This window comes from Antechinus flavipes, chromosome 5 (genome assembly GCF_016432865.1).
Source record: "Antechinus flavipes isolate AdamAnt ecotype Samford, QLD, Australia chromosome 5, AdamAnt_v2, whole genome shotgun sequence".
NCBI lineage: Eukaryota > Metazoa > Chordata > Mammalia > Dasyuromorphia > Dasyuridae > Antechinus > Antechinus flavipes.
The window spans coordinates 283,850,621-283,876,626 of NC_067402.1; the positions used below are offsets into that span (position 1 = coordinate 283,850,621).

A 26,006-nucleotide genomic window follows, 5' to 3' on the forward strand; every position below is an offset into this window, starting at 1 on the left:
AATATGACACCTAGATTGCAAGCCTGTGGGATTGAGAAGATGGTAGAACTCTTGACTATATGTGATAAAGAAGCTTAGAAAGAGGAAGGAGAAAGATGACAATTCAGTTTTGGACAAGTTGAATTTAAGATGTCTATAGGACACAAAATAAATATCTAAAAACTTAGTCACCAACTCCAATGGGCTTGGCTCTTTTCAACAATGAGGTGATTCGGGCCAATTCCAATAGACTGTGATGGAGAGAGCCATTTGTATCCAGAGTGGGGACTGTGGAGACTGAATGTGGATCAGAACACAGTATTTTCACCTTTTTTGTTGTTATTGTTTGCTCCTTGTTTTTTTTTTTTTTCCACTTTTTGATCCAATTTTTCTTGTGCAGCATGATAAATATGGAAATATGTTTAGAAGAATTGCATTGTGTAATCTATATATTGGAAGGGGAAGTAGAAAAGGGAGGGAAAAAATATGGAGCACAAGATTTTGCAAGGGTGATAGCTGAAAAACTACCATTGCATGTATTTTGAAAAATTAAAAAAAAAAACTATTAAAAAAGAAGAGAGAAAACTATAAAGAGAATAAATCAGTAAATAAAATAAAATAAAAACTAAGTGACATTAGTAAAGGATGTGACTTTCCCCACTATAGACCTCAGTTATTTAAAAAAGAAAAAACCCCAAACCCATCACTCTAAGTATTCAAGTTCTGCAAAATAGTAACAATAATTTTAGAAACTGCTCGTTTCATTCTAAGTACCATGATATTTCTAGGTGGCTCCAAACCAAATGTGCATACTAAGTCCAGGCCTTCACTTTAACAATAGATTGCTTATCTGTACTCTGTAATGGATGGCAAAGAACATTTCCCAAAGTCAATGTATAAGAAAAATCATCACAGCAAGTCATAGATGATTCCTAAGGACAAACTCTTGGCTAAAATGACCTGAAAAACCTATGTATAGGCTATACATTTTGGTGCAGTTATGAACTGATCCACCCATTCTTGGAACTCTGCACAAAGGGCAACCAAATCGTGCATACCCTTTAATACAGCAACATCACTATCAGGTCTATATCCCAAAGAGATCATAAAAAAGGGAAAAAAAACCTACACACTCAAAAATATTCACAGGGGTCCTTTTCATGGTGGTAAAATATTGAAAAGTGAGGAGATATCTATCAATTGGGGAATGGCAAAATAAGCTGCGGTATATGAACATAAAAGTATACTATGGAACAATGAGGCATGATAAACAGGCAGATCCCAGAAAAACTTGGAAAGATTTATACGAACTGATGCAAAATGAAATGAACAGAATCAAGAAGACAGCATACACAGTACCAGCAATACTGTGTGATGATGATCAACTACGAATGACTTAGCACTTCTCAGCAACACAATACTCTAAGACAAGTACAAAGGACTCATGAAGGAAAAGTCTACTATATCCAGATAAAGAGCCAATGAACTCTAAATATAGATCAAGGAATGCTTTTTAAACTTACTTTATTCTTTTTTTCATGCTTTTTCCCCCCCTTTTGGTTTGTTTCTTCTTTCACAACTGTGACTGATATGGAAATAAGTTTTACATTGATAGCACATGCATAATCTTTATCAAACTGCCTACCATTTCAAGAAGAAGGGAGTAGAGGGAAAGAGATAAATCTGGAACTCAGAATCTTGTAAAAGTGAATACTAAAAATTGTCTTGACATGTAATTGGAAAAAAATACACTATTTTAAAATAAAATAAAATTAGCTCAGCATTGAAGGCTAATGCATGGTACTGTGAAAAGAAAGGCAGACAGAGAGAAAATGGTTACATTCAAATCTGACCTATGGCATCTTAGAGCTTTGAGATCATGGTCAAGTCACTTAACATCTCAAAGCCTCAGTTTCTTCAAAAGTTTTCTGCTAAAAGGGAATAAGGACTTAGTATTAAGTTCCCCAGGTAGCTGTGAGACTCCAATGGGATAGCATCTGCAAACCTTAGAGAACTAGGGACAAATCCTGCATCTTCTCAATATCCCAGGGCTAATGGCCAAATCTCCAAAGTGTGTGATTTTGCAACCATTTAGATGGAGTACGAAAAGTCTTCTACTGCAGTGTAGACCATAACAAGTTTGAGGAACCCAAGATTTGCCTCAAATCTTTAGTTAAGAATTTGGGTGGAGATAATCAAATTAGGAAGAAGTCCAGTTTGAATCTACCCCAGGCGGACTGTGGAGACAGTTTACAGATCCTCTCTTTAAGTTTCTATTGGATTTTCTAGTCCAAATCACCAAACTGAGAATCTAATAAAAACACATCTTGCCACTGAATTATGTTACAGCACAAGAATTGCCTCATTTAATCCTGGGTTACCTGATGGAATTTCCAGTGGGAAAACAAAAACATTCTTTCATTGCCTTCTCTTCCTTTCCTTTGCTCCCAGGCCCCTCTCCTTATAGGGCTTTTATTTCGGGAGAAAAACATGTTCACAGATTAAGTAAATGCAAAATAATTTGAAGAGAGAAAGAGCATCAATCACGGAGAGACTTCCTATAGGATGTAAGAGCCTTTCAGGAATCAGTGACCTGGGCAGACACCTAAGTGGGAGATGGAATGCTAAGGAGCTAGAAGTCACCTTGACCTTTGAGAGGGGTAGAACTTGAAGAGAAGCAACACAAAATCATTCTGGAAAGCTAAGTGGATCATGAGAAGCACAATGACTTGATAATTCACAGAATCAATACTATATGATCCTTAAACCAGAAATCATAGGCAATCCTCATCCTCTGAGCAAAGGTGTGCACAAAGCCCATAGAAATATGAAGACCAGTGAAACAGCAAGTAGAGTCTCCTACAAGATATGGGGCTTAATGCAAAGTCCCTAGTTGGCCCCTACTGGATGGGGCAGATGAGGTTGCAAAGCAGTGATTAGAATTCACAGCCCTCTGCATCAGTTTGATTAACTGAATCCAATTGCATTCTAACTGAATCATTCTACATTAGTCACACAAGTAACAAGGAAACTCACTTCAGACTGATTTCAAGGGAAGGCCAGTCTGAATTAGAGATTATTTTAATGCTATTTTATTACTATAATTAAAGTATATAACAGTAACTTGACCTAGGTCTGATTGAAGTCCTTAGGGGAATTCTTTTAATGAATAGACTATTTTCAATTAGAACATCAATTATTGGTATGTACATGTCTGCTTTCCTAGGCTTGGTGGAAGTTTATTCTCTTAGGCTAATTAAGCATAGCAGCTCATAGCCCTATCCCAAACTTAAAAAAACAAAAACAAAAACAGAAAACCTTGCTTATGCCAATTATTTGCACAGCAACAAATTCCTTTTTTGACAGAGCCAGAAAAGGTAACTTCTAACTACCTAATTAGCAAAAACTCCAATCTTGGGGACACTGAATTAATAAGCTTTTATGTTATCTACTCTGGAAATATTATTTGTACTTGTTCTTTGTTGAAGCTTGAGCACCTAAATCTAATGTATCACTCTGATCAAGAGCAATTAAAAAAAAAAAAATGAGGGGGGAAGGACTGGAAATATTATGTCCCATTTACAAAAAAGAAATAATAAATAATAAAAAGCATCCATAAAGATTTATTTTGGAAGACTGTACTACTAATAAGAATGCAAAATACTTGGTTACCATGGCAATAAGCACTCTAAATAGTGACTATAATGGAGTGTAACTCTTACTTCCCTACTTGGTGCATGATTTGAGGCTCCATTTGCCAAAAGAATACTATTGACTGAAGTCTAACATGGTGCCTTGCATCACTATTAGGTGCTTTGGAGCACTGCTACATTTTGGATTTCTTCCTACTGAAATGAATTAATTTCCTGTCCTTTTGCTGTCCGCTTTTTCGCTTGCCAGGCAAAGGGAGAATTATCTTAAGAGATAGCAAACTGGAAAAATCTAGTCCTCAACCTATATTTCATATTGTAGTTGTTTTCATTCAAATTGCAGGTAGTAAAAAAGGGAAAGAACAACTTAAAAAAAAAAAAAAAACTGTATCTCTAGAGATTCTAAGACAAAGAAAAATAGTTTAGATGTTCCTATTTTAATCCATAGTATAAGTTGGGTCATTGAAAATGAAACTAAAATGGTGATAGATTGATTTATCCATGTGTTCTTCAACAGATGTAACTGCACCTTGTATACATATCAACATGCCCCATTATGATAAGAATTTAGGGAAAGGCAGCATGGCCAGACATCCTCCTAACTATTCAATCTGAGCATAAAATCTGTTCTTAAATTGTTTTCTCAGGAAAGTGACCGTTCAGTTTTCAAGACAATCAGAAAGTGAAGATATTAAAGACTTTGTTCTCTTTGCAATATTTATCTCACTCCCTGAGGAGATAAATAGGTAGAGAAGAGAGGAAAATTAGACACCCTACTCCTCCCCCCACTCAGGTCAGTCTCCCTATGCTTTGGTTTACTGTTCTGAAGAAACAATTAGATCATTCTAAAATGTGAAAACACTGTCATCAATCACCAAATAAAGTTATAACTTTCGGAACTTATATCAACCAAAAATGTGATAATTGAAATTGAAATATAAAACTTAAAAGTTAACAGAGTGATTGATAGTGGATGTCACTAATTGATATGGCTAATTTAACTTTGTTTTGTTTTTTGAAAACCAAGAACAGGTAGATAGAATATAGATGGAAAAATAAAACAGATACACATTAGGAACCACAGATGAAAGGTCTGACCATAAATTCAAAGTATTCTTATTCATAAGGAGAGTCACTAAAGTAAAAAAAAAAGAAACAAAATAGCATGCTAATTTCTAAATTTTGAGGATCATACAAAAATGAAAATAATGAAATGAATTGTCCTTCAAATTATATTGGGAAATTTCTATATAAATTTTAACTATCCTTAAAAGAACATATTGATTACCTCTGTTCCTTTTTTTTTTTTTAAAGCATATTATAAAAACTAAAAAGATGCATGAAAAGGGAAAGAAAATAAATTACTTTGATTTAAAAAAAAAACATTGCACTTACCTATCTACTAACTATGAAAGGATGTTCATTCTCTAACCCCTAGTCCATATCTAAGGTGACTAGCATGGATTACTTTAACTTTGATCCCAATTTTAAGAAAGCTCTCTCTCTCTCTCTTTTTTTTTGAGTCAGAGAGATTAATTTCCATTTAAGAATGTCACAGTAGACCCTTTTCTTCAAAATGCCTAAGAAGTATTTCCATGGGTCCCTCTAAACTGGACTGTGTCTAGCGCACCATCTTCCATATGTATACCAAGATTTTAAAATGACTTTTATTTAAAGCACTGGATTCTTATTTTACTTTTCTTCTTGAAAGCCTGTTAAGTTAAAATCAAGGTTCTTTTCAAAGCCCTTGGCATATATGACTCCTGTTAACAGAAAGATCCTTCCCTTTAACCTCCTGGTGTTAGAATCTAATCCATCCTTCAAACTCAAATCCCACCTTGTTGAAAGAATCAGACAAGCACAGAATCTCAAAACTGGAAAGGACCTCAAAAATTATCCAGTCCAAGATTTTGTAAACTTTTCCCACTCGTGACCCCTTTTTACCCAAGAAATTTTTATATTACTGGGCATATAGGTACCTAAAATAGGTATACAAATTAAACTTTTACTGATAAGTTGTAATTTTGTTCACTCCCATATTGTTATGAGACCCCACATAGGGTCATGACCCACAACTGGGATGTAGGATCTAATACAACTTGGGAGAATTCCCTGAATATCATTCCCAATAATCAGTCATTCAGCTTCCATTTAAGGATTTTTATGTGGCTCCTTACACATCTGGATTTTGTCTGTGAAGACTTCTCTTACTGTCCAAAACATTCTGAAAATGGCCAATGTGGAAATTTGCTTTACATTTTTGTTATAAGGATTTTCTTTCTTTCTTTCTTTTTGGTTCAACTGGGGAAGAAAAAATAGACATCTGTTAATTTTTTAAAAATTAAATGAAAATTAAAGTAAGGGGGTTATTATATTGCAATAGGTAGTTGATATATTTATTGAGCACTTTATTTAAGATGGCCAAAGGAATTGTGGATAGTCTCAAGAAAGGAGGGCTGAAAGAAGCTTTGCTAGTGGGTTTTATTTCTGTATTTTGTGAATATACAATTAAAATCTTATGGAATATATGACATACAAATGGCAATTATAAGAAAGGTAACCAGATTCTCTAATTAGGAAGAAATTAATCTTTTTTCTAATTTTTTTCTAATAATGTTGTTAAACAGTTTTGTGAACTGAGCACCCCTAGAAAACTGAGTATGTCTTGATTATTTAAGAATGAATTAATAAAAACTTGTCTGAATAAATTTAATTGTAAAATGGCAAGGAAATACATTTTTTGCCCAGGGGTCTAGAACAGAGATATTAAAACCACTGTCTCTTAGTCTCAATCATCCAGAAAAGCGCTCGAGTCCATAGAAAAGGTGCTCAATAATTATTGTGCCCTTTATTACAGATCTAATACAGTTAATTCCAGGGGAAAAAAATCAAGCAGCAAGATGCACCAAAGCAACCATTAAAATACATTCAATATATAGACATTTTTCTTGGGGATGCTGTCTTCAACTTGTTACAGAAGGATAAGAGGCTAAATGTTAAGGGAAAGAAAACCAGTTTGGGAATCAGAGGGCTTGATTTTGAATCTTGACTTCTAATTCCTATAAGTGTGACCTGGGCAAGTTACATCTCCTTTCCAAGCCTCCAAGGTTATACACTAAAGAAAGTCCTTTCAACTAGAAACTCAATGAGAATCACAAAGTTATTTCTACATTTCTTCCAGCGCTTCCCATAATGCTGAGCACATTACAAGCCTTTAATAAATGTTTGCTAACTGAATACATAAAGGGACTGTCTGGAATGTTTCACAAATAAGTGTAAAAAGAATGAAGAGACCCAAAAGAATATATTTATAAAGAAGAATGAGATTTACTTCAGCAGCACAAACACTAAAAACAAGCAGATATAGAGACTGGCGTGGCTAATGCATGCCACATGAGTCCACGAAACGTACCACATTTTTTAGGGCCAACCTCAGAATATGTTTTGTGTGATTCCTTACAAATAATTTAGTTTTCTTTCTTTTTTCAAGGTCAGGGGAAGAGGTAGAGAGAATTTTTGTTCATTGGGAAAAAATTTAAAAATAAAGACAATGAAAGATGCTAATTTATAATTCAGAACTAATTTTTGATACAGTTTAATTTCATTAGAGTATTTGATGTTTAAACATCATGTTCATTTTACCCTTGGAATGGGCAGGCACGGATGTATTACAACTTGCCATGTTGGAGGAAATCATGATTCTACTCATATATTACAGCATTAAAATGAAATAAGGGTAGAATCACAGGTCCCTGTCTCTCAGTTTCCCATAGATTCAGTGATTCCCATTACATAATGCCATAGGATCTTTCATGAAGCTATCCCCTATAGAATCAGAAAAAAGCATTACAGAGAGTTAAGGAGTCTGTTTCCTTTGATTTTCTAAAAGCTGGAAGTAGACAACCATATAAGCAATGATTACTTTTGAAAATTGAACATACATGAAGAAAATTTAATATTGTAAAACAGAATTGATCTGATCTATACTGAATGATAAACAATCTTTGTTTGGTGTAATTAGTTTACAGAAATTATTCTTTTTCACTATTAATATGTTTAGGGCAGTAAAAGCTCTCAAAACCACATTACATGAAGAATGACTGATAGAATTGAAAATATATTAATACAAAGAAGATCTTGGGAGACCTGGACAGCTCTTTTCTGATATATAAAGGATTGTTTTATACTCTTTCAATTTTGTGAAATGAAAAAGGCAAAGCTAGGAACAAAAAGAAAAAGCTATAGAATGATATGTTTCAACTGAATGTAAAAAAAACTTTTTAGCAGAAAATCTCAAAATGAAAGGAGCTGCTTCAGTCACTAAAAGTCTTCATGCAAAATCAGATATAAGAAACTGCATTAAATTACCTTTAATATCTTTTCTAACTCGAGGATTCTATAAGCCTAAGTTTCTAGTTCTAGGATTCTTCACCTTTTTAAAAAAAATTCAGGCTACCCCCTGACAGAAGGTATGATGAAGTCAATGAACCTTCTCTCAGAATGTTTTTAGATGCATAAAATAAAATCTATTGGATCATAAAGAAAGTCAATTTCTTGAAATAGATATATTTTTGAAAGTTCATAAATCCCAAGTTAAGAATCCCTCTTTTACATGGTAATGGAAGTCCAAGTGAGGACCTGGAAAAATAGACCCACTGAATGGCAAGAATAACATTATTGACTATTGAGGCAATAGATAAAGTCACTATAATCAAAAATAGTTACTGATTATAAGAGTCAAAAAAGTATTTACTACAGTAAGATACTAATGTATTACTTTATCATCTGGATTATGTCATTGTCCCAATTAAAAATGAAGATTGAGGTATGATAGAAAATAGCTTGGGGAGAACAAATAGCAAGGAAATGATGGGTTCAGAATGTGGAGAAAGGGTGGATGGCAAGGAGAGCTCAAAAACTCTGCCCGGCTGTAAGATTCAGAGAGAAGGGGTGGGGTGGAATGCCTCCAACAGCAAGAAAGAATATTTGCAAAGGGATAGAAAACAGAAGAACTTGAGGAGAAAAATCAGGCCTTCTGGTTTCTCTCCTCAAATCAATCTGTTGACTGAAAAAGAAGAATGGTCAAGAAGGGGCTAAAGTGTTTCACAAAAGAAAACTAAAGAAGTATTCTCTACAGAAAACTGCTCATCAAAACAGCGATGGACTTATATTTCACAAATGAGACTCTGGACATGGCAGTTCTTCAGGGAAAGAGAAAGGAGAGAAACTAAGATTAAAAATTTTAGTTACGTTCAGTGACCAGGAAGAAGGAGGAGTAGGGTGGATATTGTCCTCAGTATCATCAAACCTATCACTCACGAGTCAGTCCATAGAATTTTAAGTGGTACCTACTATGTGCCAGGCAACTCTGCTCAAGCACTGAGGATACAAAGCAAGTCAAGACAGCCCCTGCCCTGGAGGAGGGCACAATGAGAGGAAAACAACAGGCAAACAACTACATACTAACAAGCTCCAGACAGCATGAAAAGGAAACCATCAACAGAGAAAAGGCATGAGAATGAGGAGGGATTGTGAAAGGGTTCCTGAAGAGGGCAACATGTTAGTTGGGACTTGAAGGAAGCCACCGGCAAGAGATGAGGAAGGAGAGCATTCCAGGAATGGGGGACAGCCAGTGAAAATGCCTGGAGCCAACAGATAGAGTATCTTGTTGGAGGAACTCAAGGAAGAGGCCGCTGGAGAGGGGGTTAAAGGTCCTGTAATTCTAGGCTACGGAAGGTTTCTATTTGCTTCTGGAGCTGACAGAGTTTGTTGAGAATGCAGCTGACGTGGACCGATCTGTACTTTAAGAAAATGACTTTGTTGGCTGAGTAGATGACGGTCTGGAATGGAGAGGGACATGGCAGGGAGACCAAAGAGCGTGCACCATAAGGTACTGAGCTCCTGTACATGGGAGGAGGAACTACCAGGAGAGAAGCACTGAATATGCAAGAGACATTACAGAGGTAAAACCAAAAGGTCTTGTCAACCACTTGACTGATGGCAGGGGGTGAGGAGGGTTGGGGGAGAATGAGGAATCGAGGGTGACAGATAAGTTTGGAGTCTGGGGGAATGGAATGATGGTGCCCCTAACAGTAAGAAGAAATTATGGAAGGAGGGAGTTGGCAGGGGGAGAAAATCTGAGCTCCGTTTCAGTCACATTTTAGTCACATTTAGTCAAAATGTCTACTAGGCAGCTGGATATGAGACTGGAGGTCAGCAGAGAGGTTAGGGCTAGATAAAGAGATCTGAAAATCATCAGCACAGAGATGATAATTGAATCCATGGGAACTAATGAGATCACCGAGTAAAACAGCCTAGCAAGAGTAGAGAGGAGGGCCTAGGACAAAGGCCTCCGGGACACCCACAGCTGCAGCCTGACCTAGAGATCCAGCCCAGGACACGGAGCAGCGGCCATAGAGAGGAAACAGGAGCGAGGGGAGTCCTGAAAACCAGAAGAGAGTACCAAGGAAAAGAGGGTGGAACAGCTCAAAGTCAGAGGAGGTCACGCAGGATGAGCACTGAGAGAGGGCTGTAAGATGTGACAGCGAGAGACTCGGAAGGTGGGCTACCGAGAGCTACAAGGAGAAGCAGATGACCTTCTTGAGGAGTTTGGCCACCAAAGGCAGGAGAGAGAGCGGGATGGCTGGATCAAGTGAGGGTTTTTTACAGAGTGTGGGGGAGCCACGGGCGGGTTCCTAAGCAGGAGGGAAGTGACCAAAGACCGACAACAAATGAAGGAGTGGAGATGCTGGAGAGGTCCATTTGTTGGAGATGGGATGGAACGGAACGGGATCCACCCCAAATGTGAACAATAGTTGCAAAAGGGGTTCCCAGTTTACCTGTTCTCTACTGTAAGTGCAGAAGAGATAGAGGAAAGGCATAGGGAAAGGGAGAAGAGAAATCTTTAATGACATGAAGAACAGACGGAGTTAATCAGTTTGCCATTTGTGGAATTCTGAACTTCTCCTTCAGGAAAGATGAGGAGACCTTCAGCAGAGGCTGTGTTTTTAAGTCCCCGGCAAAGAAACGGTTATCCCAGAAGATGTGGGGCAGTGGAGGAGAATACAGAAAGAAATAGAATTTCTGGAAAAAGTGAGGCGGCTTTTGGTTCATCCTAAAGGACATAAATTCATCTCCAGCCCACAGACTCCACCACCTTCCCCAGGCCTGAGCGGCAGTGCCAAGATAAACGGAGCTGACTGCAGCTTCCAAGAGGAGGGGGCCAAGGGGAGGCGGGCTTCAGAGAAAAGAGAGGAGGCCTGGGATCACTTTGGAGGCAGGGACACAAAATGGAGACTGCTCGGATCGCTGGAGGAGCCCCAGAACCAATGGAAGGGAGGATGCCAGGAACCTGAAAGGATAAGGAGAGCCTCACAGCACACCACTCCTGATTTCTAACCAAACAAAAATGGAGGAGAGGTGGGAGGAGACAGGAAATAAATGGGGAGGGGTCTTTGCTTTCGACTACCAGGCTGGAAGAGGGAAGGGCGGCCGTTCAGGTGAAAGACCTGAGCCCTGCCAGCTCCAAAGGGGGACGGAGGGAACAATGGACCCGGCGAGTCCTCACAAAAGCGCACACTCCAGAGCTGCCTCCCACCACATGGACTTCCTCAGCCAGCTGCTTAAAGAGACAGCGACCCCTTGTCCATTCTCATATTCGGAACACCTTCTCCCCTCCCCCTTCCCCCACCAGTCCTGATGGGAAACAGATTCCTAAGAAAATGCCAGCACGGCACTAGACTGTCCAAGAAAGGGAGGGCTTTGTGTTCCACAGAAACCAGCGAGCTTACTCTCCATTAGAGGACAGAAAAAAAAATCCATAACACATCCTGTATATATTTTTTCCTTTCTGCCCAGCACTCTCCCTTTTATCTGCAATTAGCACACACCACACGGAGCCAGGCTTCTCATTCATTTTCACTGATTTGGGATTGAGAGATGAGGTCAGGGCATTTTCCACTAATGGATCAGAGCTCAAGTTCTCATTAACTATTTTGTATTTTCTATTTTTACTTTAACTCAGCTATGAGAAGTCCTTTCGCTCTTGCCCATCCTTCTGATAGACCTGAAGAGGTTTGATATGGTTTGTATTTTCAGAATAGGGGAAAGGAGAAATGCTTCCTACAGACAGAACTTACCAGATGGAAAAAGATGAGTGACTGATGATCTCTAAGGTTCCCAGCTCTGACATTCTGTGACCATACAATCAATAGAAAACTTAGCCCGAAAGTCACATTGAAACTGCCATGGGTCAGACATCTGTCCTTCCAGGTGAGCTCAGATAACCTTTTCCATTCAGTGATCATTACTGAAATATATTTATTGATCTTTTGTTTTTAGATCACTTACACTGACTATCTCTTTCCACCCTCCAGAAAATCATTCTTTAATCATTTGAAAAGGGAAGTTGGAGAAGGAAGAGAGGGAGCTTGACAAAATGAGCAAAAGAATCTGACATTACTTATATCCCATGACCCCTAGACCCCCAATACTGAGAAAGTAATATTAAAAAACCGCACATTGTTGGAAAGTACTGCATAATCGTAAGAAATTATAGGACTGTCTTTACTTAAAAAGAACAGGCCTTGTTCACTGCTGGCTTTGCATGAGACCACGGCCACCCTTTCACAAGTCGAAAATACTATACCATATACTGTGAAAATCTATTTGAACCCCTTCTTCCATTGAGAAACTTGGGGAAACTAAGGACTCCTAAAATCATAGAATCTGTTAAATGCAAAGGTTTATTAGTCTGGCTATGCAATAAAACCGTATCTTGAGAATGAAAAACACCAGGCCACACAAAACCCAATGAACACAATGACAAGCCTTAACTGGACAATACAGATCCCCTGCCCTGGGTCTGGCAGGCCGGGATCTGTGCATGACCTCCTGTCCTCAAGAAGGGCACCTCCTACGAGGAAGAAGAATCCCATTTGGCCCATCTTGTGTAGAATGTAAAAACGTGCATAAACTATGCGTACACACAAAACACAAATACCAACATGATCGTGCTTCAAGGTCAACTAAGGCACGGGATCCACCAGCTTCTCATTTCTAGTGCGTAAATTGGGGATGAACAAAGTTTCTCAATCTGTTCTCCAGCGAGGGTCCAGAGAAACCTATAGTCACTGGAATGCTTTAATGTGGAGGTTCCTAACCTGGAGCCCATGTTTCCTTTGTAATCCTGCATTCTGGGAAGGGGTCCAGAAAAGCCCTCCAGACAGCCAAATACAAAAAAAGTTAAGAAACCCTCAACGAAGGCCCCTTTTTGGGTTCCACTGTCTCCCCTGCCTTCATTTCCCATCTTTGGTGGTGTGTTTTTTTTTTTTTAAGCTCACTGATGGTTAGAGTCATAACCATCTACTACAGACATTGTTCTAGCTAAGGCCTATACAAGCCTACAACACTCTTTTACAGTGGGGTGTGTGTGTGTGTGTGTGTGTGTGTGTACGTACACACCTCTTACTTTGGATGAAAAGTCCTTAGTAATGAAAGCAATGAGGCAGAAGTACCCCAGAGTCAGGGAGCCTTCAGTAATACCTGAGAAAGGAGAAGTCTGTTACCATATCTACCACGAAGACAGTTAATGAAAATTAAATGAGGCTCCAGTGTTAAGCAGGTAGTACATTTTCCAGCAAAGGAGTATTCAAAAATAGGTTTCCTCTTTTGTGGGGGGATTTTTAAAAGGTAGCACTGAACTAGAATGAATTAGATTCAAGAAAAGGGGATGTGGATAAGAAAGATGAACATATTCCAAGGGCTCCCCTTTCCATGCTGAGAATATTCCCCAAAGGTTCTCTCTTTCCAAACAGCACTGCGGGGCATTATATAACATTTAACGGAACAGGATTCCAGCCCCTACAACTACCCGGCTATATCCTCCTTCCCACCATTCCCCCCCTCCCCTCGCCCTCCGGTGGTGACTTGGCGAAGAGGGGAAAAAGAGAAAGACAGAAAAGAATACCCCAAAACACAGTCATCTCCTTAAAAGGCGAGTATTGTCCAACGGTGAAATTTTCCTACAAAGCAGAACTGGAGAGGAGACCTGTGCCCAAACGGGCACTGAACGCCATCTGTCTCTCATTTATGCTGCAAATGATTTCCTCCCTAATAAAGCGCAACCCACTGCTAAAATTCTATAGAATGAAAGAGAAAGGCTTGGCCTTTCGGGTGCCAGCAGCCGCCCCGGAGCAGGGAGGGCGGCGGGGGTGCCATCCGCTCGGGGGTCCGTCTGTCCGGGATGCTCCCCTCGGATTCCGGTTCCCGACAAGCTGGCGGGGGCTGCGGGCCAGCGGGCTTCTTCCGTCTCCGCACGCCTTCTAACGCCGAGATGATTGTCACGGAGACGGAGACACCTGTTCTCAGGTTAGGGAAGGGAGGCTGCGGGGCCTGGCTAACACCTAGGTATCCCGGCAGCGCCCACTGAGAGCTCTAGCCCGTAACAGCATTATGAAAATGAAAGCGCTTCCTCTCCAAGCCTGCCTTTCAATAGGCTGCTCCGAGGGAAGGCAGCCTAATTCCACTCCACACAATCTGATTTCCCCATCATGCAAATTCCGCCGTGATTCTGGCAATGCAATCTCTCCCTTTTCCCGGCTCCCGGCAGCCTCCAAGAATCCCTCCATACCTCTGCAGTCCCGCTCTCCCTCCCTCTCAGAACCAAGACAAAGAGGTAGACAAATCCCCACAGGGTCTTTCCTGAGCTGCAGCTGCACAGCACAGGAAACAGGAATCTGCTATGGAGCAGAGGGAAGGGGGAGAAAGATGGATGCACGCGCGTGTGCACACTCACACACACAAATGTGCACATGCATTCACCACCAACACACACTCACACACTCACACACACACACTCGGTGCGGCTTGGTCCACCCAAAGTAGCCTCATGGAAGAGGGGAAAAACTAGCAGCAGCCTCCACCCACTGGGCTCCGTGTGGGCCCCCACGCCTGTCCGACAGGGGCGAGAGGGAGCCAGCCGCTCCGGGAGGAAGCAGGGCTTACCTGAGTTACCATTTTCTTTTTCTCCATAAACCAAACGGGGCAGAGGACCAGGAAGAAAACAAGCCTCCCGAGCAGCCGGGGCCGGCGCCGAGCACCACCTCGGATTTTCCTGTGGCCCCCCCACCCCCTCCCCCCCCAGCTTGGATGCGTGAGGCTGGGTAGTTTCTATCCCTTTATTCCGCTTTCCTTTCTTTTTCTCGCTAGTGTTTCTTCCTTTCTTTTCTCTTCCTCTCTGGCAGTCTCTCCCCCTCCTTCTTTCTCCAGCTCCCTCCCATATCTCAGGCAGATGGCTGAAGGAAGCCCCACCCCCGAATGCCTAAGGTAATTAATCAGAGCAGGGCCCCACCTCCTTCTCCTCCCCCCTCCTCCTCCTCCTCCTGGCAGGCTGACATCTCCAACTCCAACACACAGAGGGGCCTGCTCCAGAATGGCAGTCTGGAGAGAGAAAGGGGAGAGAGAGGGAGAGTCAGAAAGAGAGATAGAGACAGAGACAGAGAGACTTAGAGAAAGAGATTGGGGGGGGGGAGGGGAAAGACAGAGAGACACAGAGAGAAACTCAGAGAAAGAGATAGAGACAGAGGGGGAGAGGGAGAAAGAGACAGAGAAGGGGGAGAGGGAGAGAGAAAGAGACAGAGACAGAGAGGGGGAAGGGAGGGAGAGACAGAGAGACATACAGAGAGACAGACAAAGGCAGACAGAGACAGAGAGGGAGAGAGACAGAAAAAGAAACACACAAGAGAGAAGTGCACGCACCCATGAGCATTTTCCATGCACAGAAGTATTTCCTTATGTGTGTATGTCTGTGCAGAGGAATAAATTACACAGCACTGGAAACATACATAACAGCTTATACTACAGTAATAAATACAGATTAGAAGGATCTTAGGATTGAATAGTGGACATACAAATTTAACAAAATGAGAAAATACATTTTCACTGAGATTGAGCTTGTAGATCTGGTGGATTTTAGTCAAGACAAGAATTGAGCTTGAATGATTGTTAACTGGGAAGTTATTCAAGGTATGAGGGAGGTGCACAGAGACAACATTTGAGACAGGAGAGAAAAAAAGACTAAAAATTCCCCAAGAAGGAATACAGGAAAAGGGAGCATGATTTAAGTTCGTTCTTCCCCACTGTCCAGAATAAATAAATAAATAAATGAAATCTAGCAAGTGTGGGAGGAGGGGCAGTAAGGAGGAAAAGAACTTATATATAATAGTGATTTTAAAACCCTAAACTAAGCAAACTCCTAGACATTCCATCCAGATTCTATTCCATCCAGAAGACTACCTCTCCTATCATCCCCAGTCTCTTCCTGTTTCTCCTTAGACTACCACAGGTTTCCCAGCTGCCTAAAATCAGTCAGTAAATATTTATTAAGCACCGACTCTGTACCAAGCACTGTGCTAAGTGTTGGAGGTACAAACAGAGGCAAAAGAGAATCCTTGCCTGCAAGGAGCCTACGATCTAATGGGAGAGACAACATGCAAACAGATATGTGAGAGGACAGATGGGAAATAATTAACAGAGGAATACACTGGAATGAAAAGGGGTTGAGAAAGGTTTCTTTTAGAAAGTGAGAGAAAGACAGATCAGTAGTCAAAATGGAGGAGGAGGAGAGCATTCCAGGCATGAGGGAGAGCCAGAGATGGAGTTTCTTGTTAATGGATCAGCCAGGAACACGTTGTTGCTGAATTAGAAAAATGAAACTGCTTTGTCCAAAGTCACCTGTGATCTCTCACTTACCAAATCTTTTTTTTTTTTTTTTTTTTTGGGGGGGGGGAGCTGAGGCAATTGGGGTTAAGTGACTTGCCCAGAGTCACACAGTGTTAAGTGTCTTAGTTCAGATTTGAACTCAGGTCCTCCTGACTGCAGGAGCTACTCCTCACTTACCAAATCTAATGGTTCTTTCTTATCCCTCATCCTTCTGGACTCTGAGCAACCTTTGACCCTACTGATATTCTGCTCTCTCTTGGTTTTTATGACAACACTTTGGCCCAGTCTCTTCCTACCTTGCTGACTGCTCCTTCTTAGTCTCCCCAGTTGGATCCTGGGTGTCGGTTCTGGTTCCAATCTTCCATTTATTTGGTGATCTCATCAGATCCCATGCATTCCATCAGCATCTCCATGCTGACTCTCAGGCTTGTTTATCTAACCATAACCTCTCTGATCTCATCTGGCATAGCCAACTGTCCACTGGACATTTCTAAATGACTCATAGACATCTTAAAACATGCAAAACTGAACTCACTGTCCTTCCTCCCAAATCTTCCTCTTTGTATCTTCCCTATCCCTATGGCAGGCAACACCATCCTTGCAGTTTCCTAGATTGAAACCTAGGTATCAGCCTTGATGCTTTTCTCTCTCTCTTTCACTCCCCAAAGCCAATCTGAAGTCAGGTCAACAATTCTACCATTATACTATTTCACTTCTCTTCTGTCATACCGCCACCACTCAAACATGCATTATTGCAATAACCAGCTGGTTGGTCTCTCTTCGAGTTCCTCCCCACTATAGTCCTTTCTTCATTCAGCTCTTGTTTTCCTAAAAACAAGTCTACCATACTAGCCCATTTAATAATTTCTATTAGCTCTCTATTACCTCCAAGTTCAAATATAAAATCCTTTGCTTTTAAAACCTTCAATAATCTTAATAACCTGCCCCCTTCTTTCTTTTCCCAGTCTTTCCTGCCATGCATATACTTCTATGAACCAGCAATACTGTCATCCTTGTTGTTCCTCCATGACGTTTAGTGTTCATAGCAGTGCTCAGCAAAAGTAGGCTCTATGTAAATGCTTATTCCTTTCCCTTCCTCTCACTACTTCCTCTCACTTTTCACTAGTTGTCCCCCATTTCTGGAGCTTATTTCTATCCTCTGGCTTCCTTGAAAGTTCCAGCTAAAACTCTACTACCTATAAGAAGCTTTTCCCTTCTTTTTTGGTAATAATTTCTCATTTATACTGTCTACATCTTGTACATATGTACATAGCTGCTGGCATGTTGCCTACCCAATTAGAATGGAAGGTGCAACTCTGCCTAGTGGGACATCCTTTGGGAGGCAAAGGCCGATGGGCTTTTGTGGGCCCCAGAGATCGGAGGCACAGAGGACTGATAAGGTGCCCCTCCCCGAGTAAGCCAGCACCAGCACAGGTGAACCCCCAGGAGTAGGCCAAATGCCCCTGCCAACTGGGAGTACAGCTTTGCCAATTCGTGACTGGTGCACTTCCTGTCTGTGAAAAGAGGGAGACTCAAAAACTGAGCTCTCAGGGGGCCTTTCTGTGTATCTGCAGAGATTAGCAAAGTATTAGAAATGTTTGTTGTTTTTGTCCCATCTCCTTATCTACTGCTTCTAAAGGAAAAGCTGCTGGAGAAAACCTCTATATCTCAATGTTTGGGGAAAGAGTTCTTTTGTTTACCTGAAATTTGGAGTTAGCTGAGGATTCACAAAGTTCTAATCAATCAGTCAATGAACTAACTACTTCTTCTGTACCAGTCAGTATGCTAACTGTTAGGGATACAAGACAAAAGTGAAAACAGTCCTTGCCACTAAAGAGTCTCAGGACTTTGACAGGCTTGGGAATATCATTTTAAGGATTACTGGAGATACATAATGTATAGGGACTTGAGTTGACCATCCTGTAAGTCACCTTTAAAAAATAAATCCAAGACACTGGCAAATCTATCATTTATTTTTCATTTCCTCCATAAGCAAAAAAAAAAAAAAAAAAAAAAAAAGTGGTTATTTGAGGATTCCAAGGAGGTGGATTCCATTTAATCAAGCTTTTTTGTGTTCAATTTCTAAGCAGAGCAGATGAATGAGCAGATTCAGTTGCAAGCTGCCAAATAATATTAAAAAAAAAAAAAAAACCCTTGTTCTAATTCATTGTTATAATACATGAAGTTCTTTATGTCCTCCTGGATAACTACTGAACAAAACCTATAATCTGACATTTCCAATGGGCTTTGCACACAAACCATTGTAGTTATTGAGTTAGAAGGGACTTCAAGACAGCATCTAATTCAGATTCCTTCCATTGTGAAACTGAAAAATCTCAATTTTTAAATTAGGAATTTAAATTTAAATTAGGAAATTTAAGTGATTGCCCAAGGGGAACTTTGAACTGGAATCCATCTATGATTCTAGATCCAGTAGATTTAAGGTCACACAGTTAGTAAGTGTCTGAAGCTGGATTCGAACTTAGGTTTTGCTGACTGGCTCAAGGGATTGTGATGGTAAAGGAATAAGCATTTATTATGCTTCCACTATATGTAAAGCACTGTGCAAATATCCCATCTGATCCTCACAGAAATCTTGTGAAGTGGGCCCTATCATCCCCATTTTATAGCTGAGGTAACTAAGGCAGATAAAGGTTACAGGATTTTTTCAGGGTCACACAGTTGGCAAGTTGTTAGAAGCCAAACTAGACTCAGATTTCACATACACAAACACACACACAATAATAATTATTAATTAACACTTATATGGCACCTACCATATGCCAGACATTGTGCTACATACTCCATAATCACTGTCATTTGATTCTCACAACAACCCAAAGAGGAAGATGTTACCATTTTCTCCATTTCACAGAAGTGACTTGCCCAGGGTCTCACACCCAATAAATGCCTGAGGCTGAATTTAAAGTCATGGTTTTCTGACTCTAGGCCCAGTGCTCTATATACTGTATACTGTTCTACCTAGCTGCCTCTATGGGTATACATGTATAGAAATATATTAAGAATATGATTTTGCTTAAAAGAATCTTTTAGAAACAATAAGATTCCATATTAAAATTACTGAACTTAATTGGAATTTTATTTCTCTGAAGCTGTGTGTGTGTGTGTGTGTGTGTGTGTACACAATTTTTTTCCCATGAAAACTTTTAGTGTAATTTCCAGCTACATTATTCCCACATAAAACAATCTATCAACTGTATTCCAGTTGTTTGTGAACCCATAACGGGTTTGGCCAATTAAATTACAGAATGATGTGTCTGCTTTTTTCAAATAAATTAACTAATACAGTCCTGTGATTGAGCCAATTATATGTGTGTAGATACAGCAAAAGAGAAATAAATAATCTTGTATGTGGATATACTTTCAGGATACTGTTGTATTTTTATTTATTTTGTTAAGTATTTCCCAATGACATTTTAACCTGGATCTGGTATACTAAATACTTCAAGAGGACAGGTAAGCATATGGATGTAGGGAAACTAGTGAATGTAATCAATCCACTGCCTTCCAACATGTAAATGTCCACCCCAAAACTGAATCACCAAGAAACTGGAAGATCAAGAGTCTTAGATAAGGAATTGATTCAGAAAAAGGAAATAAAAGATAACGACAAGCAGGTTCTTATGGCAGTCACTACTGCCATATAAACAATAAACGATGTGCTTCCTAAGATGGCAGGACTAGAACTGGCATTATTTACCATTTTTATAAGTAATTTAACATTTCTGCAAGTGGAGGAGGGAACACACAGTAAAATCTCCAATTCTGCAGATGGCATGAAAACTCTTTTGGGTGAAAGAAAATCAAGCAGATGGGATAAAATGAAGGAAGAGCTTTCAAAGCTGGGAGAGTGGGCAGGAAAGAGGCAGACACGTTTCCATGTGCACAAGTGCAAAGTAATGCACTTACAGGAAAAGAATCTAAAATACAGGATGAACTGTCATCCAAGAGCCTATCATAGGATTCAGAGCTGGAAATGACCTCAGACATCATCTAGTTCAACTAGCTCATTTTACCGATAAGGAAAGTGATAGTCATGCAAGGACTTAAGGTCATAAATGAACCAACCAAAGAGCATTTATAAAGTACCTGCCACGTACTAGGTGCTGGGGATACAAAGACAAAAGTGAATGAAGAGCATTTCTTCAAGGAGTTCAGATTCTAAAAAGGAAGGCAAAATATATACATATAAATGAATACAAAATAAATACATTATAATTTTTTAAGGGGGGAAAGGAGATGCTACCAGAGAGGGCATCTGGAAAAGCCTCATGGAGACAACATCCGATATGAACACTGAAGGAATTAAGTGAAGAAAAGAGGCAGAGGTGGGAAAGAAGTGTATCCCTCTCATCGGGGACAGACTATGCAAAAGCACAAAGATTGGAGATGTAGTAGAACGTGTGCAGAATAGGAAGACAACTAGATTGGCTGGACCATAGAGTGCATGCCAGAGGATAATGTAGAATAATGAGAAAGGGGAAGGCTGGGGCTAGAATGCTAAACGAGTCACAGGCCCAAGGCTTCAATGATCAATTCTACGCAGATGACTCTCAAATCTATATATCTGCTACCTATCTCTTCTAGCCACTGATTTCCTATTTGCCTGCTGAACTTCTCCACCTAAATGTTCCACTGGCATTTTAACTCAATGTGTCCAAAGCTGAACTCATCATTTTTTCCAAAGACCTGCTTTTCTTCCCAATTACCCTATCTCCGTTGACCATCCTTCAAGTCACCCAGAATGAAAAATGCAGAGTCATTTTAAATTGTTTCCTTTCCTTCAACCCCTTACCCCATATTACATGAGTTGCTATTATATCAATTCTACCTCAATATTTCTCCAAATTCATAACCTTCTCTTCACTTATAAGTGAATACCATCACTATTCTCAGACACACATCCCTGCTCCCCTAATATCACAAAAGCTTCAGTCAAATTTTAGTACTAGTTACTCCCTGAAAACGTGGTCATTGTCTTCACTGCCTCACCATCATGATGCTTCAGGGCAGCTAGAAGGTAGCATAATGGATGGAGTGCTGGAACTGAAGTCAAGAAGACCAGGGTTCTCAAATCTGGCCTCAAACATTTACTAGTTCAGTGATCCTAAGCCAGTCACTTAACCTGTCTGCCTCAATCTCCTTATCTGTTAAAAAAAAAAAAAATGGGACTAATAATAGCACTCACCTCCCAAGGTTATTGTGAGGATAAAATAGGATAACATTCATAATGTGCCTCGCACATTCCCCAACACACAATAAGTGCTATTCACCTTCATTATTATTAATATTCACACTGTTCTCATCTTTCATGATCACACTTAGACAGAAATATTGTTCGGTCTATCTTTCTTTTATATTTAATGTTCCTGTAGACTTTTGTACAGATGAGTAACAGTATTAGGATGCATCCTCATCTCCTGTTGCTCTCTGAAAGCATCTTTGGGACAACTTTAGTTGCAGACGGGTTGACGGCACTGATATGTATCTCATATGTTCTCCATATGACTTTCAGTTCTTCTGATTGATAGATCTCTGAATTTTGAAGCCTCTTGCTTCCTGTATGCATTTGGAACAGCGACATCTACAAAAAATACTGTTCTTAAGTTTTTATGGATCAATGTTACATCCTGGTAACTGTAGGCAGCAGTTGGGATAGTAGTTTCATTCCAGCAAAGTGCTCTGAGGTTTGTACTTGAAGTTTAGGGATCTGCTCCACTCGAATCCATGAAAGACAGGGAACTAACTTCTGGTCACCAGATGACTTGTTTGTTGTAGTTATGTCACCCTGTCTCTACTGTTTCTGTACAGAGTTTACATTGCTCTATACTCCCAAGCTCGGTACAGATAATTATGTTTTTATAATTTCAAGGACCTGGTTCTGAGTTCTCCTCACAGACCCCTCCATTTCTAAACCAAGTCTGCCGGCGGCCAGCACTACACTTCTTTGTTGACATATCGCTGGCTGAGTTCATGTGGTTGCCATCCATAGAAGGCCTTTGGATTCCACTTTTGGATCCAAGTCATTTCATAGGCTCCTTCCAGAAGTAAGCCATTATAGATTATACCTGACAAATCTAATGGTGTGCACCTTGGATCAGCCTTTTCTACTGCTTAATGAAATGGTATCTGCATGTTTCAAAGGTATTTCTGTAGGATTTTTTACTTGTTTGTCACGTGCTATAAAAACAGCTATTAATCTTCTTCCTCTTTTTGGCATGGACATACTCACCTTTCTACAGCTGCCTTATAATGAATGTACCAGGTCCTTTGTTTTAAATACTGTAGAAGTTTTGCTGTTTTCCAAATCTGTTAATGTCAATTTCACAATTTTCAAAGTATAAATTACAAATTATTCCTAATCAGTTTTCATTACTGAATTCCAATAAGTTTCTTAAAGTATTCAGTCATAACTTTTCCTCCTGATATCATTATACCCTCTAGGTATAGGTAGGAGACTTCCAGATAAGATCTTGCCTTCATCTACTGGTCATTCATCCAAGCTCTATATGGAGCTTAATATCACTAGAGAAAGATTCCACATAAATCTAACAGAAGGACCTATTTGTTATACAGGGGAACCATCTCTATAGCTTGATAACAGTTCATAAACAGCAAGCAGTTAACAAGTTGTTCTGATGCAATTCTAATATGGCAGCTGCACAGAGATGATCATGAATGTAAGGTTAGAAAGAACAGTAATAGGAACAAATTTCCTTCCTGGAAAATGCCATGTTTTATATTAACTACTTTAGACAGCACTGTTGGAAGAATGTTTACAATAAAGAACAATCTTTCATGTGGACACTAAATATTTTAGACTTCTCATTATGACTGAGTCTACCTTCCATATTTACATTATTTAGATAAGCCATGAGCGAGGAACTGAGTCAGAAACTTTGTGCAGACCAACAAAGGAAGTATATATTGAGTAGCCTTTCCAGAGAGCTTATTTAATTATTATCAAGTGGATAAGTTGACCTTTATTACCTCTGGGTCTCTGGGTCTACCTCTGGCTCCTCAACTAAAATACTATTTTCTTGTCAGTATTTATCAACTTTTTCCCATGACATAAACTGTGAATATTTTGTTTAAAGGACAAAAACATGTAACTGGCCTACATCTGGAGGGCTCTCTGATGTCTTTCTTTAAGAAAAATGGATTCATGTTAAATTGGAGAGGAAACTGGCAACATGCTTTGCTTTGCTACTAATTTTTACGCCATTGTGAAGTCTTTGAGTCAATAATTAGGGATCTTATCTGGCCTATGGCTTTCCATTTTTGCAAAAAGGCTAGAGTTTCAGTCAAATCTCTTGGCAAGAGTTCCGCTGCTTGGGATATTAAAGCTATACAAGCTTTCTGTTTTGCATTTGCTACAACTTGCATTTTTGTTGTGTTTGCCTTTTTGCAACCATATGGACGACCCAAAATAACAACAATTATCATCATCATGATGTCTGCCTGCTCAAATCTTTATCTTGTCCAAGGATCAGCTGAGGTGGCACCTCCTCTGGAAATCTTTCTGTTATGCCCTAAGCTGAAGAGAGAGCATCCACTCCACAATACTTCTACAGTATCTTCAGAGTAGTTTTGATCTCTTTTTTTGCACATTCTACCTTACATATCCTATTTCTTCGTGTATAGACAAGTTTTTCCTATTAAATTATAATCAAGTGCAAGAACTATATCGTGTATATGTCCTTGACAATTAGTACAATACACACAGTAGGTATTTAATAAAAGTTTGGTGAAGAGAACTAAATTAATAGTTATTTCTGTAAGTCTTAGATCTCCTAATAAGCTAAACTAAGCTTCTCAAGGACAGAGAGTCTGTCATTCATCTAGGTTCCATAATCCTCAGTCTTCAATGAATACTCAATAATGTTGATTAAATTTAACTGAATAGAGCAGGAACTCAAATATCCTTATTCATTTTTTAGGACTCAGCTTCTTACCAAATACAGAACTCCAATATTTAATGGGATGGAGAAGGAAGTCAGTCTCAAGTTTAAGACAGCTGTAACACATTCCTGCTGAATGACATCTAGGGATGAAGCATTTATATGTCAAAGCAGCTGTGCATCATGCCATTTTTAGCTGGGCCTGCCTCAGCTTCCCTCCCAGCCACCAACTACCAAGAACCTCCATTGTTATATCTGAGTCTTGGAATAGAGTGCCCAGTTTCTTCATATGGAGAACTTTCCCAGACATCCAAATAGGTACCAACATGAAAGAAATGGCATTTCCTGCATAATAAAAACTAGCCAGTATAAAAGCTCTTTAAACCACTCGGCCTTCCCCTAAACTCTAGCCCAGGGTAATGATAGGTTGTACAACACAGGCATTAAATATCCTCCCAGAAGCATATCTAGTATAATATCACTTTGCCATACAGGGCCCCAACTTCACATTAACATATAGGAAGCCAAATTATTAGCAACACCTATCATTTTCATAGCTTCTCATCCTTAAATTGGAACTCTACTACTCAGAACACCTTCTAGAAAAACAATGTGAGAGTAGAATAAGATAACAGCTTTAATCCCTTTCTAATAAACAGAGCTCCAGAAAGGAATCCTTCAGTATCTAGTTCTTGCTGAAGAGAGAGGAGTTCAATTCACTTCAATATTCTTCCCTTCAATTCAAAAAACAGAGAACTGAAGAAAAAAAATTTTTTTAATTGAATTTAGAGCCAAAAGCCGACAGTCCACCCCATCAGAGCTTCTTAACCTGGGATCCATGAATTTTAAAAATATATACTTCGGTAACTATTTCAATGTAACTATTCTCCTCTGCAATCCTGTATATTTTATTTTAAGCTAGGAGTTTGAAACATCCGTAGAAGGGGTCCAGAGCTTTCATCAGACTGACTGGCCAAAGAGCTTCGGGACACAAAACAGTTTAAGAAATTCTGATGGAGTGCAACCTCATTTTGTTGACAAAGAAATTAAGATCCAGAAAAGGAAAGGCCCGCACAGGCAATAAGACAGGATTCAAAAACAGAACCTCTGCATCTGAGTCCAGTGTTCTTTCCACTCTCCCCCACTAGCTCTATTCCTCCCAACATTAAAATTTGATTGTAATACTTAATCTTTGAGAACTATCAAGAATGATCAAAGTGGGAGGAATCTGATCTCACTTCTTATAAGAAGAAAGAAAAGGTTTCTTTTCTTTAAAGAGGAACAGATTTATAATAATTTAAATAAATCATCCACAGCAAATACTAAACAACCCATTGTTTACTGTATGGCTCCTAGCATGCCACACCTCCATCTTCAACAGAAAAGGAAATTAAAAGAACAAATCTATCTCCAGTACAGCCAAGCCAGCCTCCCACACAGTCACCAAGGACCAGCTTTTTTTCTGGGGACTGTAGGATGCAGAACCAGGCTGACCCCCCACCCCCAAGGTTATTAACTGGTTTTAAGCAAGATGCCATCCTCCCCTCGAAGCATAGTTGTCCAGAGGCTTAATACTTTCAATTGGCTTAGACTGTGCCCTTCCCTGTTACCTTTCCTTCTCTTTCCAGGTTCCACTATTTACCTGTCCCTTTCTCCCCCAATCAAAATGCATACTTTCTAAATCAAATCCTATTCCTGTAGGGCTCTGCTAGCTAAAAAGATAAAGTAATACAAG

General features: G+C 39.7%; 1 protein-coding gene across 23 annotated transcripts in view; it reads right to left on the reverse strand.

Annotated features, from left to right (window-relative positions):
* The window catches only part of RBFOX2 (RNA binding fox-1 homolog 2), a 222,554-nt gene that overhangs the window by 89,631 nt on the left and 106,917 nt on the right, over positions 1–26,006 (reverse strand). Inside the window, exon 1 of one of the 23 annotated variants that reach the window (XM_051961667.1) lies at positions 14,634–14,932. The exons of the other annotated variants lie outside the window; for them this stretch is intronic. Within the exon in view, the coding sequence (XP_051817627.1) occupies positions 14,634–14,660 (27 nt within the window). The 5' untranslated portion in view covers positions 14,661–14,932. Of the gene's footprint in view, positions 1–14,633; positions 14,933–26,006 lie in introns of those variants that run through there. 23 annotated transcript variants of the gene reach the window in all.